Source organism: Hippichthys cyanospilos, chromosome 11, assembly GCF_059441005.1.
Source record: "Hippichthys cyanospilos isolate Australia breed blue-spotted pipefish chromosome 11, RoL_Hcya_1.0, whole genome shotgun sequence".
In the NCBI taxonomy this organism is placed as follows: domain Eukaryota; kingdom Metazoa; phylum Chordata; class Actinopteri; order Syngnathiformes; family Syngnathidae; genus Hippichthys; species Hippichthys cyanospilos.
Window position 1 is genome coordinate 17,661,321 of NC_142379.1, and position 13,680 is coordinate 17,675,000.

The 13,680-nt window shown below is 40.5% G+C and overlaps 1 protein-coding gene across 2 annotated transcripts in view; it reads right to left on the reverse strand.

Annotated features, from left to right (window-relative positions):
* pde3a (phosphodiesterase 3A, cGMP-inhibited) overlaps nt 1–8,527 on the reverse strand; it is a 59,355-nt gene extending 50,828 nt beyond the window's left edge. For both annotated transcript variants that reach the window (XM_088427520.1, XM_088427522.1), the window contains exon 1: nt 7,766–8,527. In XM_088427520.1, the coding sequence (XP_088283646.1) occupies nt 7,766–7,837 (72 nt within the window). In that variant the 5' untranslated portion in view covers nt 7,838–8,527. The remainder of the gene's footprint in view (nt 1–7,765) is intronic.
* Nucleotides 8,528–13,680: the final 5,153 nt, after the last annotated feature.

Genomic DNA, 13,680 nt, shown 5'->3' on the forward strand with positions numbered 1-13,680 from the left:
CCGACTTGCGCTTTCCCAATGTGGAACGGCAAGTTTTGCTGTTCACAAGGTTTTGTGGAAAAAAAAATGCTCACATTCAACAATTGATAGCTACATGAAGGAGCAAAAGAAAGTTAGTACTGCACTCACTCACGCAACTGACTGGCGATCCATTCAATTACCACTCACACTGTGCTCCAAACAACAATGACTAGTTTGTGAGGAAATTGCTAAGGGTGAATGGAAACATTTTATTACTTTGCCAATCCAAAATCAGAATAGTTGACGCTTCTCTTGGTCCACCTCACTCTCCACCGCGCGCCGGTGCTTGGAACGCTTTCGGTGGTGAATCGGAAACCAGGAGGACTGCCAAGCGCGGGTGGGTGCTCCCGATCAGAGGCTCGGTCGAGGTTGGGAGGTGGGAGGCGCTACTCTAGTTGTACTGAAGGCAGGCCAGTCTCGATATCTAATTGTGTCAATGTGTGTCAAAATATTTTGAATCCCACTGAAGGATAGTGTGCCCTCCATTAGGGGGCAGTGTTTCATTAAGTACATCTTCTCTCGGTACTGAAAGAGATTGCCATTTTTCTCTGTGCCACATTTGACAAATGTTATTGTGAGTGTTGTAATACTGATTACTCACGCGCAATGTTTAAGTGTTGACACCTCTGCATATACGATAACTTGCTCTGAATCGAGTTTGCTGCAAGTAGGAATTGAATTGCTTATATTGATTTTAATGTTGATAATGGTGGCTCGGTGCGGCATTGGTTAGCACGTCTGCCTCACAGTTTAGAGACCCGAGTTCAAATCCACTTCACTCCAAACTTCCTGTGTGGGGTTTGCATATTCTCCAAGAGCCCACCTGGGTTCTCTCCAGGCACTCCGGTTTCCTCTCACACTCCAAAAACATGCATGGGAGATGTATTGGACATACTAAATTGTCATTGGATGTGATTGGGTGTGTGAATGGTAGTTCCACTCTGTGTGCCCTGCGGTTAGCTGGCAACCAGTTCAGGGTGTCCCCCGCCTACTGCCCAAAATCCGCTTCAATAGGTACCAGCAAACCTGTGACCCTTGTGAGGATAAGCGGCTCTAGAAAATGGATCGATGCAGGTAGATAATGCATTGATGGGAACAACATGGTGGAAGAGTGTTTAGCACGACCACCTTACAGTTCTGAGGTCCCCGGGTCGCTTCCGGCCTTCCTGTGCGTATTTTGCATGTTCCCCTCGTGCCCCTCATGGGTTTTCTCCAGGTACTCTGATTTCCTCCTACTATTCCAAAAACATGCATGGTAGGTACAATGCTCATTTCACCTCGGAAAACTGTTAAAAAGTTATCTGTCCCACCAGAAATGTTTGGATGGATGGATTTTCATATTTATAGGTCTCAAGAAACATGCATACAGCCTACTGCCCCCTTGTAATGCACTCTCATTTAGTATCGTACACCTGGTGTGGGAAATCCAGATTATGTACACTGTATGTTTATATAAATAGGAATTGCAGCATCGGACACATGCAGCTCACGTGCAAGATAGATTGTGAGTATTCTCTACATTTGTGTCTAGTAATGCGGCCTCAAGCATTGTTCCACATTGTAACGGTCTGCAATGAGAGGCTGCTGCATTTGATACACTGAAGACGGCAGGAGGCATTCAGTGTACTCTCTGCACGCCATTAATATATTATTTAGGTATTAAATAAAAAAGTCAAGGAAAAGGTTTGCCTCTGATGATTTTTGGTGTATCTTTTTTCAGACAGGACTGTACACTTGACAGTGTCTAAGTTGCTTTGATGCATGCTGCAAGTCCAACAGCTCTTTTACTGGTATCATTCGGAATCTTTTAAGAATTGCATCATGAATATTTCAAAAATACATTCCTATCAAAGAATTTGGGAAAAGCATGTGTGAAAGTGCTGTACTTTCTCTGACTTAATTTAAAAGAGTTATTGATGAGCGATGAATGTTAAGTTTTTGTAAAATTCCAGCCCATTTGTTTGTTACGTTGTCTACTGAAGTATATTTATTCCCTGATTCAAATGTTTTTGGCTTCCTGTTGAGCAGTTAAACTCTTAAAAATGTTTAGTATTTATTTGAAATGAAGACCAATTTTCTCAGCGCTCCCAAAGGAAGCACTAATAAGCCTTGATGAACTCAGCGAGCTCTGGAAACGAGAACAGGTTGTGTGTCTCTAAGGAAATTCATTTGCGTCAAAGAGTGGATGTGGGCCTCCCCTCAAATAGACTTCTGAGCACATGTCTGCTTTAAAATCTTCTGAAAGTCTCCCTCCCTCCCCCAGTGCCCCCCTTTGACACAGATACAGCAAATGATGTGATGATGACTGTCATGCAACGGAGCATTGCGTTATCCTAGATCTGACCTTTATTTGTAAATGGTCAAAATTTTCAAGAAAAAGCATTCATTTCTTGAATATACTGATTTTTTTTTTCCTCGTGCTTGAGGGGCAACTTCAAAGGCATTGATGAACATGGACAGTAGTTTTTTGGGGGCACGTTTGCAATGTATTCATGTGATGATGTAGTAGCTTCAGAATAGTGTATTGTGCACAACTGTTACTTCAGAAATGAGCATAGATGATTTCTTTGTCTGGACTATTGTGACTTTTTTGCATGTAAAATGTCACTGGTCAAATAACTGAGGTTTTCAGAAATTTTGATTTCAGAAAATCTGCAGGAAAGCATTGTACGTCACCATACAAAACATTTAAATAATTTCACTTATCTTATTATCTTATTATCTCTGCATCGTGCTCATTCCTCATTAAAATAAGATCAGCTCTTTCGTCTGACTTATCAACAGCAAAATGTTAATTTGTTATAGAAAACAACACAAAAAAACAAAATTAAAGTCAGAGAAAAAAATGAAAATATGTTACTGATTCCTTTCCAGTAAAGTGCCTGTGTTGCCTCTGGCTTGGCAGGCTACACCAGCCGGCTTCATGAATACTGCATCAGAAATGGTTGATGCAAACCCCGCATCTCTCAGGTACAACTGCACTCTGGAGAGCTTCATTTTCTATGGGATTGTACCTAAAGCTTGGTACACATACAGATGTGAGCATCTTAACCAATTAATTAAAGAAAGTTAATTCAGGGCCATCCACGAGAGAACACAAATAAAACCACTATGTGTGTTGTCATTGTTCATATAGTCTACGGGGTACTGGAAATTATCCAAAAAAAGTGTACCACACACTTAAGGGAAATGGGTTTTCACGCTCGTCTCGTCCTACTCCTACAAAAAAGGTCCTGCCCCATACAGGGGGAATATACTGTAGGCAGATGACAAAACTTTGGTCAAAATCCCTTTCAAAGTTAATAAATTATCTTCAAACAAATTATTTTTAAGGTATTATCTCTAATATTCACGTGAAGAAGAAAGAAGAGTTGAAATTTCAAATGATTAAAAATAATAAAATATGTAAATAGGAGCAAGATTACTTCCATATAAAAATATTCAAATGAAACTATCAACAGAGGTGCAGATGACTGACAGTCCATCAACTTAAACAACTCATGAGTGTCTGGGTTGTACTTGTCTTTGTGTATTAGATAGTATGGATAGTTGCACTTTAAATGGAATATGAAACTGAAATGATTCCCCTTGCATCAGTGTCTTGTTAGTGTCTTCTTGAGAACTTCCGTTTCTCAACTTTACCTGCGTCTGCGTCTTTGGTGAAAAATAGTGTAAAACTCAGGTGTCAAACAATCCTCAAGGGCCGGTATCCTGCATGTTTTCCAACCTTCCCTTTCAAACACATCTGATTCAAATGATCAGGATCGTTTCCAAACTCCTGCAGAGCTAGTTGATGTGCTAATGATTTTATAAATGTGTGATGGACGGAAAAAAAACGAAAACATGAAGGAAATTGGCCTTCCAGGACTGGAGTCCGACACCTATGGAGTAGAGTAATGACGTAAATCGCAAATTTATGGTTGTTACACACAAACACGGATCGGCTCGGATCTGAGAATTTAGCCATTCTCCAATTTGGTCAGCGTTTGGAGAAACTTCGATTTTAATACTCCCAAAATACCGGACACGTATTGCAAACAGGGCAAACTGGAGGCATTTATTTTATTTCAACATGGGCCAAACTGTTCTTCTCATTTCTGTCACAGGGCCGTTACGACTGTGGTCAAATCAATTTAATATATATGATTGTCACCCATTTACCTATTTTTTTAGATCAGAGTCCGGTAAAACTGTTAAAAAGAGGGATTGATAACAAAAAATGCTGGTTGTTATCCCCCCAAGATTGTTTTAAAGTTGAAAACAACTTGGAAATTTAATATTTTACTCCGAACATTGAAGTCATAATTAGCATTTCACAGGCCAAATGAAATGATGTGGCGGACCGGATTTTACCAACTGGACTTGAGTTTGTCAACTGTCCCTTAAAATATGGATGGATTCTCAGGTGTTTTTATGTCAGAAATGGCATGCTGCTGCACCCACTTTTGACTGTGCTGATTCATTGACTTAAGCGTTTGATTTAAGCACCACAGAATGTACGCACTCCGGATGGAGCGACGTCGACGTGAGGGCATACCCTGTCGAATCCAGCAGTGTGTGTATTCCCCCACATACTTACTGTAAGTATGTTTTCTTTTGATTGATGCGGAGGCCTCACTAAGATCCATGCCTCTCAATGATGAAACGCTATTTTGCACATATTGATTCAAGAAACTGCTTTTGTGTTCCACTGGTGAAGGCCGCGTGACCAGGCAATCTCTACTGCTGACACATACTGCCAGCTTTGAGTTTGTCTGAAAATGGTCCTCAAAACAACTGTAGTTCATTGTAATTGGCTGTATTTAAGTACCAAATTCAAATTAACATGCAACTGCAAAGTAGCCTCTATAGACCCTAACCCTATCTCGATTCAATTCATACATCTCAGGGAAAGTCCACAATCTGGGACTTGCATCCATCCATAGGATTCAATTGGTCACATGTCTTTAGAGATGGTGCAGGTTTTCACTGGCTACGCCACAAACGGGAGAATCGCCACACCTTTAAAGTGGGTAAGACAGGAGCATGGTAAATCAACTTAAGCATTAATAATTGCTTCAAAGTGTTAGAAGTATTAAGAACTTAGGACATTTCAGTCTAATTTGATTTGCTGTGTGTCATGAATTTATTTATTTTTTTTGTTTTTTTTGTCTTGTGTAATGTCTTGTTTTCTTGTAGTTTATTTTTTTTTGTCATCTAGGCATATATTGCTTCCCTTTTCAATTTCCCTGCATCATCATTGTAAAATACAGTGCTGGCTGGCATGCTGTGGTATAATATGGTAATACAGCACACGGAAGGTACCCAACTCAAAATTTGTACTTGCCTGTATACTTGAAAACTCCATTAAAAAAGTGCTTAGAAATTTGCTATGTACGGGCCGTGAAATAATGTATAATAATACAGAATATTATAGCAGGTGTTTATTCTATGATATGCCCTAATGGAAATAACTGATCTTTCAAAAATAAATTGTTCAACCCATTGTCCGATGAGGATAATTTCCTATCCACAGTCCTGGAGATACTCCAACATAAATCTTGGCATCAGACTAGAACTTCCAATGTTACAGTTTTGTAAATGTTATGTTTTTTTTTTGTTTGTTTGTTTTTTTTTTCAAAAATCTATACAGTTGGTCATACATCTATACATGTTGTTGTCATTTTAAAGAATTATTGAGCTATCTAAAGTGTTGAAAATGGCTTGCTCTCTATTTAACAAGCATGCCATTTGAGGGTCTCCTAAAGTGTGATGATTTTGGGATACATAGGTTTTACCTAACAAAAATGATAAAGACACACTTGTTTCAGTGTAGTCCAACATCTCTCACAAAATTCTCCTCAAATCAAAACATCAGTACATTTGCCCAACTGGGTGTTGTGGTAATCCCCTACTCTCCAAAACTGTTACTGTAGGCCAGGAGTGTCAAACTAATTTTTGTAGTCAATTTTAAATTGTCTCATAGTATTATTACTGTACACAAATTGATGGCTTAGTATCAGAAGCATAACAATTTGTGGATTTATTGTTGAGTTTACCGTCACCAAACAAACCAAAAGATTTCACAAAAACTCAACTTTGACGTTTATTATACATGACAAGTTTAAATTTTGCCACTGAGTTTAGCAAGGGTCATGGAAATGCATATAATTTGCTTTCACATAAAATGACGTAACGGTTTGACACCTGTACTATAGGCTATTTGAAGACAGATTTAAAGAACAAACATCAGGCATGCCAGGGTACAGCTAATGCAGTACCTGGCCTGCAATTACTCATATTGGTCTGGCTGCAAAAGCGTGAGTCACTACTTATATGGGACCTGATAGGACATATAAGGACAAGCTAACGGACAACACATTGGCTGAAACACCTGTCACTGTTTGTGTGTATGTGTGCGTGCATGTGTGTGTATGTATGTGTGTGTGTGTGCGCATGAACATGTGTGTGATCGTACAATTGAGTGGAATGGCACATTTTTGCAAGATCATGGAGACCACAATTCTGAAAGTAATCTTGGGTATACAAGTTGCCAACAAACAGCCAGCATCAAGACAACTGATAACGCAACAGTTACTCCTTTACTAACCCAAATATCTAGTCATATTGCTGCATATGGGAAAATCCTCATTGAAAGGAACATTTGTGTTCTGCAGATGTTCCACTTGCAGAGAGTATATCTTGGTCTCTTGAGTACAAGAACTACTTGGATGTGGTGGCTGGTGCGCGACCTACCGGACGTCCACAAGAAGAGGTAAACAACCCTGGCAAAACTCAGACACAGCACAGCGCCACACATTTGGGGTGAGCTTTATACCGACCGTGTGATGAAAGGCATCTATACAAAGTCCTTCATTGACGGTAGAAAGTATGAGACAGTGGCATCGACAAGAAGATGGCTAGAAGGTTACATGAAACTGGAAGTGACGTCCATTTGCGTCATGACGTTATCCATGTGTCGCGATTTAGACACGATTTATACAAGTATTTGCCATTTGATTACAGTTACCATGTATAAAAAAAGTAACTCTGCTCACGGATGTAAATTGGTTTTTCCAAATGTTTCAGATACCGCAAAGCGCTGTGATAAATCATGGAAAATATAAATGCCAAGAAGAAATCATAACCTGATCAATTGTCTCTTTCAACTCAAAATTAACCTTGCCAAGAAGAAATCATAATATGATCAGTTGTCTCTTTCACCTCAAAATTAACCTTTTTCAACCTAAAATTACCATTTAAACAAATCCACTAAACATCAAGATGCAACACTTGCTGATAACAAGGAGGTGGAAATCCAACAGCATTTCTAATATGACATTGTGCTATAAATTTAAACTGGGGAACATGTGACACTTGTGTCCAATGCACATGCAGTAAGTTGATTAAATTTACTCTAGGTATAGTATTGTTCTCAGTAATTGCACTATACAAAGCCTCCAACTGAGCCCATCAGCACGAAGCCGATGAAAAGATTAACAGCAGTAGCAGAGTGCAAGTAAACATTAGGCAGGCCGGGTGTAGTTGCGAGTGGCACCCCCCAAACATGGATGCCCATGACGACTCATTTAGGCCACTGCCGACAATGCACTAACACTGATTGTTATCGCCCGCTAGATAAGTCCCGTGGGGGCACTTTGCGTAAAGACACTACACGTGTCGCAGCGAAACGGGCCCACGGCGACTGGAAGGTCATAATCACACAACGATGTCGGGTCGAGCTGCTGCGCGCAGTACGTCTTACCTGGTCCCGTGGAATGCAAGGCAGCGAAGTCCTTCGGTGGGACTTGCTGTTGCTCTGACTGTGAGCCATCATCTCCGAGGCTGCTATGGAGCTGGACCTCCGTCTCCGCTTGAAGACAGGGATGTCCTCCTCCTTCGCCTCGGTCACAGAGCCACAGCACCCCGTCCCGCTGGTCCCTGGGGCCGGCAGGAGCCGGTCAGCATACCGCGGAAGCAAAACACCCAGCAGGCAGGCCAGGTAGAGTCTTCCAGCCGGCCTGGACTATTGAGACGAGGGAGACGGCCTCGGTGAAACGACGCGGACACTCCCTGACCCAATCGGACGAGCGAGGTCCGGCCGGCTGAGAACGTACGAAGGGGTGAAGAGGAGGAGGAGGCGGAGGAGGAGGAAGGGAGCGAGGGTGGGAAGGAGGTGGGGGGCTGACTGCGCCGCTGCCCGGCTCAAAGTGGCGCACCGCTTGACGAAAAACAGCGGCGGTCCTGACGATCAACGGCCCGAACCGAAAGAAGGCACATACGACTGTAAACACGGAGGGCGGGGAGGAACTGGAGACGCGCGAGAGCACAGGTAGTCAGTCAGAAGCCGCCTCGGAGCGCATCCGGCCGCCGATTGCAGACGAGAGCCAGAGCCGCCGGGATGATTTGTGCAGCCTGCATCTCCCAAACGCTCCGCGCTGCACCTCTGCGAGACTGTGCCTGACCGAGTATGAGAGTAATCTCATCCCGCCCGACGAGCGTGACAAGCGCTGAGTCGCCAGGCGCTTCTGACGCCGCCCGGGGGATGTTTCGTGATGACTGCCCGTATACTGCACTTTAGAAGCGTCAAAAAGGCGCTTGAGCGTTTACTTAATTATCAGTTCTATTTGACATTTAGTTCGGTATTAAAACAGGTTAGTGGTTTTGGTTTGTTTAAGTGTCAAATCATTTCAGGTATGGTCATTTTACTCAAAACTCACAACACAATACAATACAATGCTCTAAAGCATCGGGGGTTACAAAAGCGCCCCTAAATTTATGAATGAAATATAACAATATTTGGTTGTTATTTTTTCATTGTGATGTTTCGAAACACACTCGAGAAGTGAATATCGTCTCCGTATTTTTGAATGTCGTTCTTTCCTATAAGTGCAGCAAAGATCCTATAGCTAGTACGAGCAAAGAGTAGAGACAAAAATCTTACAAGGTAGCTTTTCATTGGTAGTACTGTATGAGTAGCTCGCAGTGTATCAAACTGCAGTTTTGCCTGAGTAGTAGCTACAGCATATTATATCGTCCTTGTGGTGCTCTACTGGTAAAGACATAGATTTTTAAATATCAAATAGTATCAATTGATAGGATTAATATTATTATTTCATATCAAGAATTTGCTAAACTCCTCAAACGACCTTAGGCAAGGAGATTTGAGGCTACTAATGTTTGATACATGCTTCCTAGCTAGGGTCTAGTAGTGTTGCAAGTGCAGTAGTTTACAAGTAAGACTTTATTGTACTAGTTTCAATAAAGTCACAGTTAGTTCATGCATCACTTAGTTTTACTGGCTTACTGACTTGCGCAACATGAAACTAACAAGAGACTGACATGAGGGCAATAGTCCTTAAACACATGAACAAAACCCCACAACTCAAAAAGACAAATAAAATGCCAACAAAAGCCCAAAACAGCGAAGAACAGAAAAAAAATACCACAGAACATAACAGACACCCCCAAATCGGAATTTAATCGAATTGTGAGACAGTCAGATTCCCAACACTACAGTATTCAGTGTACTGAACATATGGTCAAATGTCTTTCCATCCATGCTGTCGAAAATTGTGATGACTCCATTTACCACATAGATCTTGTCATGCTGTCTATGTAATAAAAATAACTGACCATTAAAAAAAATACAAATATTTCATTTGTTTGTTTAAAGTTTCATGATGAAACAAAATCTTTGTTTTGCATCTCGGCTGCAGCTTTCTCAGTGTGGGTTTTTTAATCAATAAATGGAATATTACTTTTATTTTTAATCATTTAAAAGTAGCCATAAAATGGTAAGGTTTTAAAATGTTAAACAAAAATGTTCTTGTCTTTTTTGTTTACAATGTAACATAAGAGTTTCAAGCAGACTGAAATTTCCAAACACAGTGTGTTCCCAAATTATGGAATGACTCATAATGATAACAAGTTTTAATGCTGTTATTGTTGACTAATTGGCTTTGTCATGGTGAACTATATCTTCAGGCTGCAGTGCAAGAAAGAGAAATAAAGCTAGTGGAAGTGAGTGGTAAACATTTTAAGCATCTAAAAATACACTTCAACTGCTGAGGACATTAAGTGGAATGTTAAAGGGATGAGAGCATATATAACCAGGGATAATGCAGGGTCCTTAGGCTGTGCCATTGCCTTATCCTGGCTTTGTGAGCACCAATGATCGTAAGGACTAACTTGTCATTGACTTTGTTCAGGGTTGAGCCTTCCCCATCCATTTTCTATAACCACTAGGGTCGCTGGCTAGCTGGTGCCTATTTCAGCTGTCTTCAGGCAGTAGGCAGGGGACACCCTGGACTGATCGCCAGCCAATCGCAGAGCACACAAAGACGAACAACTGTCCATACTCACAGCGACACCTAAGGGCAATTCGGAGTGTCCGATACGCCTACAGCATCACACATGTTTTTGGAATGAAGGAGGAGTGCCAGAAGAAGACCCACACGAGCACAGGGAGAACATGCAAACTCCACACAGGAAGACCGGGGCGAGCTGAATTGAACCTGTAATCTTTGAACTGGGAGGCGGACGTGCCGTCCAATTGAGCCCTAAAGATGAGAAATTAATCTAGAAATAAAAGTATCAGCTGGCTTGTCAAATGATTTAAAAATTGGTGGTTGTTTCCTGTCAGTGGAAAATCCCGAACAAATTGGTATACATCAACAGTGAGGCACGCATTCAAGTGTCTTTTTGGCCTGTGGGACATGGGAATTGCGAATACATAAGATGTTACAAATAGAGAGGTTGAAATTGTGTCTTGGTGAATATGGGGTGTACCCAATCGTGCCGTCTTTTCACTATGACAAGAATAGCAAGGCAGAGTTAATTGAACTTTGATTTGATCACTAGTTTGCAGATAGAAGGTCTTAGATTGCGTGTTACCAGACATGCATGATAATAGTTCCCTATTACTGCCATCACTGTCAATGACTTACTGTATCGTATTGTTATCGTACTGTAATCTGTATAGGAGTCAAGAGTTTGAAAACTCTTTCAAATCAAATGTTCTGACACATATTAAATGGTCCAGAAATTCAAGCCATTACCTCTTGAAAATGCCTGCTGTGATCTAAAGTCACTATAAAGCTGATTGAGAAAATAATAAGATCGTCAAAGCTAGTGTGAAGACCCTCTACATTTCATTTTGTTTGGCATAATTTGTTTAGCAAACATTTCCATCAATATTTGTTCGAAACGTTGGTGATTTAAGTTTTAGTTTACAATTCAAGATGTTTTTTTATATATAATGAAAGAACATTGAATTGAAAGATGTCAAATTGCATTGGTGTGTTTTGAGTTTTAAACCCCATGCAGGATTTGTTGAGTTGGTGAAAGCTGTGTTTATCTTGTCAAGAGCACGCTGTAACTCACCAACACTACATTTCCACAGGCTTTTTTTTATGTGATCTTACTTTTTGTGGCATATAGGCTTTGCATTTTGTCTACCTGCAGTAATAATGGATAATACAGAGAGGATTATACATTCTTTATTTGAATGCATGTCACCTTTGGAACCTGAGTGTATTAAAGAGCATAAATAAATGTTAGGAAACAAAGAAAAATGTCATCAGGATTTGTACCCGTTCTCCACTGCTGGTCTCAGTCCAATTTCTCCATCATCCACTCAGTCTTTTACTGTAGGCACCATTGGTTGACCTTCACACTCCGTTTGTCCAACTACCAAGCATTGCATCCACTGGGATGACAAGATATCACATGCACAGTAATAGAAGATAGATCACATCACTTTCAGAAAGCATGGTGACACATACACATATACGTGGCCATGCATAATATTACAGACAAAAGTACATTTCATGCACATGCATATTTACAAAGGCACATATCGTACATTGTACTGTGCACAAACATATGAATGATTCATCTGCCTATTTTTGTAATTTCATCCTCATCGTGTGAGTGACTCACGGTCATCATCACATCACACAAACGTGCCGTGTTTCCAAATTATAAGCTGTAAATAATCAAATGACCACATTTGAATGTAATACATACAACTGTAATACATGTGCATTGCCATGCATGTGCACACATAGTACAAACATTTGCAAAATTGCAAATTTTGCAAATTACCAAAGATTTTGTCACAAAGGCATTGGCTATTTAACATAGGTTTGGATTGCTCACCATATGGTGAATTCGCCTTACGAGCCCAACTGCAAAACAGATTAATCTCGTAACACGGGGGCCCACTGTATTTTGATGTTTTAAATCATTTAGCTCATTAATAACATGATTTTTATAATTCATATTATTAATGTTCTACAATTAATGAATATCGGCGGCACTGTGGCAGACTGTTCAGCAGCTTTCCTATATGGAGTTTGCATGTGCTCCCTGTGCCCTCATGGGTTTTCTCCAGGCAATTCAGTTTCCTCACACATTCCAAAAACCCCCCGAATTATCCTTAAGTGTGATTGTGAGTAAAAGTAGTTGTTTGTGTTTGTGTACCCTGCAATTGGCTGGCGACCAGCTCAGAGTGTACCCCACCAACTGCCCAAAGACAGCTGGGATAAGCTCTAGGATCCTCGTGACGATAAACGGGCGATCAAGATGATGGATGGATGGATTCATGTAAAGCATCGATACAAACACGTGGATGGTATGAATACAGTACTGATATTGATTTTAATGGTACTTCGATCAATTCCATATGACATTCAGAGTACTATTGTAAAATATTTATTTTGAGTGGATAATTATGGATTATAAACTTATTGGATAATAAAGTAAAGCATTATGTTGAATAGTATTAAATTGTAATTGTTCATATAGGTGTGGCTGTGATCCAGAGTGTACCCCACCCCTCAACCAAGCTCAAATGAAATAGGCTCTGGTACTCTCGTGACCCTGAACATGAAAAATGGTAGAGGTGATTGATGGACTGACAAAACAATGAAATATGCCCTTTTTCTTTGATTCTTTCGAAGGAGAGTTTAAGCCCACCCACAGTACATATCAGCTGTCTGGTGAATGGGAACCCATGCTGTGTTACACTGGCTCACACCTATGTTTTCAGAAAACTGTGGTGGCTCTAAAAAGTTTTATCTTGGGTGCCAAAGTGTGCTTTGCAGATTCTATGTTTACCAATGAAGATGCAACTTAAATCAAAGGTGATACTGATGCCCATAATGGCTGTATCATGCAAATTCAAATTTTTGAAGTGTTTAACAATGTTAGAATCCTATTTCCTCGCCCATTCACGCATCTCTGAGCATTCATGCTCATTCCTGCATTCTTAGCACAAGCCCCTCAGGTTCGAGACAACGGCAAGGTTTTTTCTTTGTTACATCACTAATGAGAATTGTCCACTACCACACATGAAGACTAAACACATGCCCACGTTAAACTATGGGCCAAAAGCGGCCACTGTGTCCAGTAAGTTTTTAAGGGAACCAAGCGTCTAACTTTCTGGTTAGAAATATGGCTGGCAAAACGACTCATAATTTGAATCGCCACTGTGCCAAACATGACATATAACCACAAGCATATCTAACGTTAACTTTATGAAGCTCAAACTACCGCAATACAGGCTCTTTAAAAAACGCATTGTGCTAACGAAAACTAAAATAAACACTGGTGTTGGTTATTTTTTTGTATTTCATGTTTATTATTTTATTACAGAACATCCATGTTTTGTCCTTA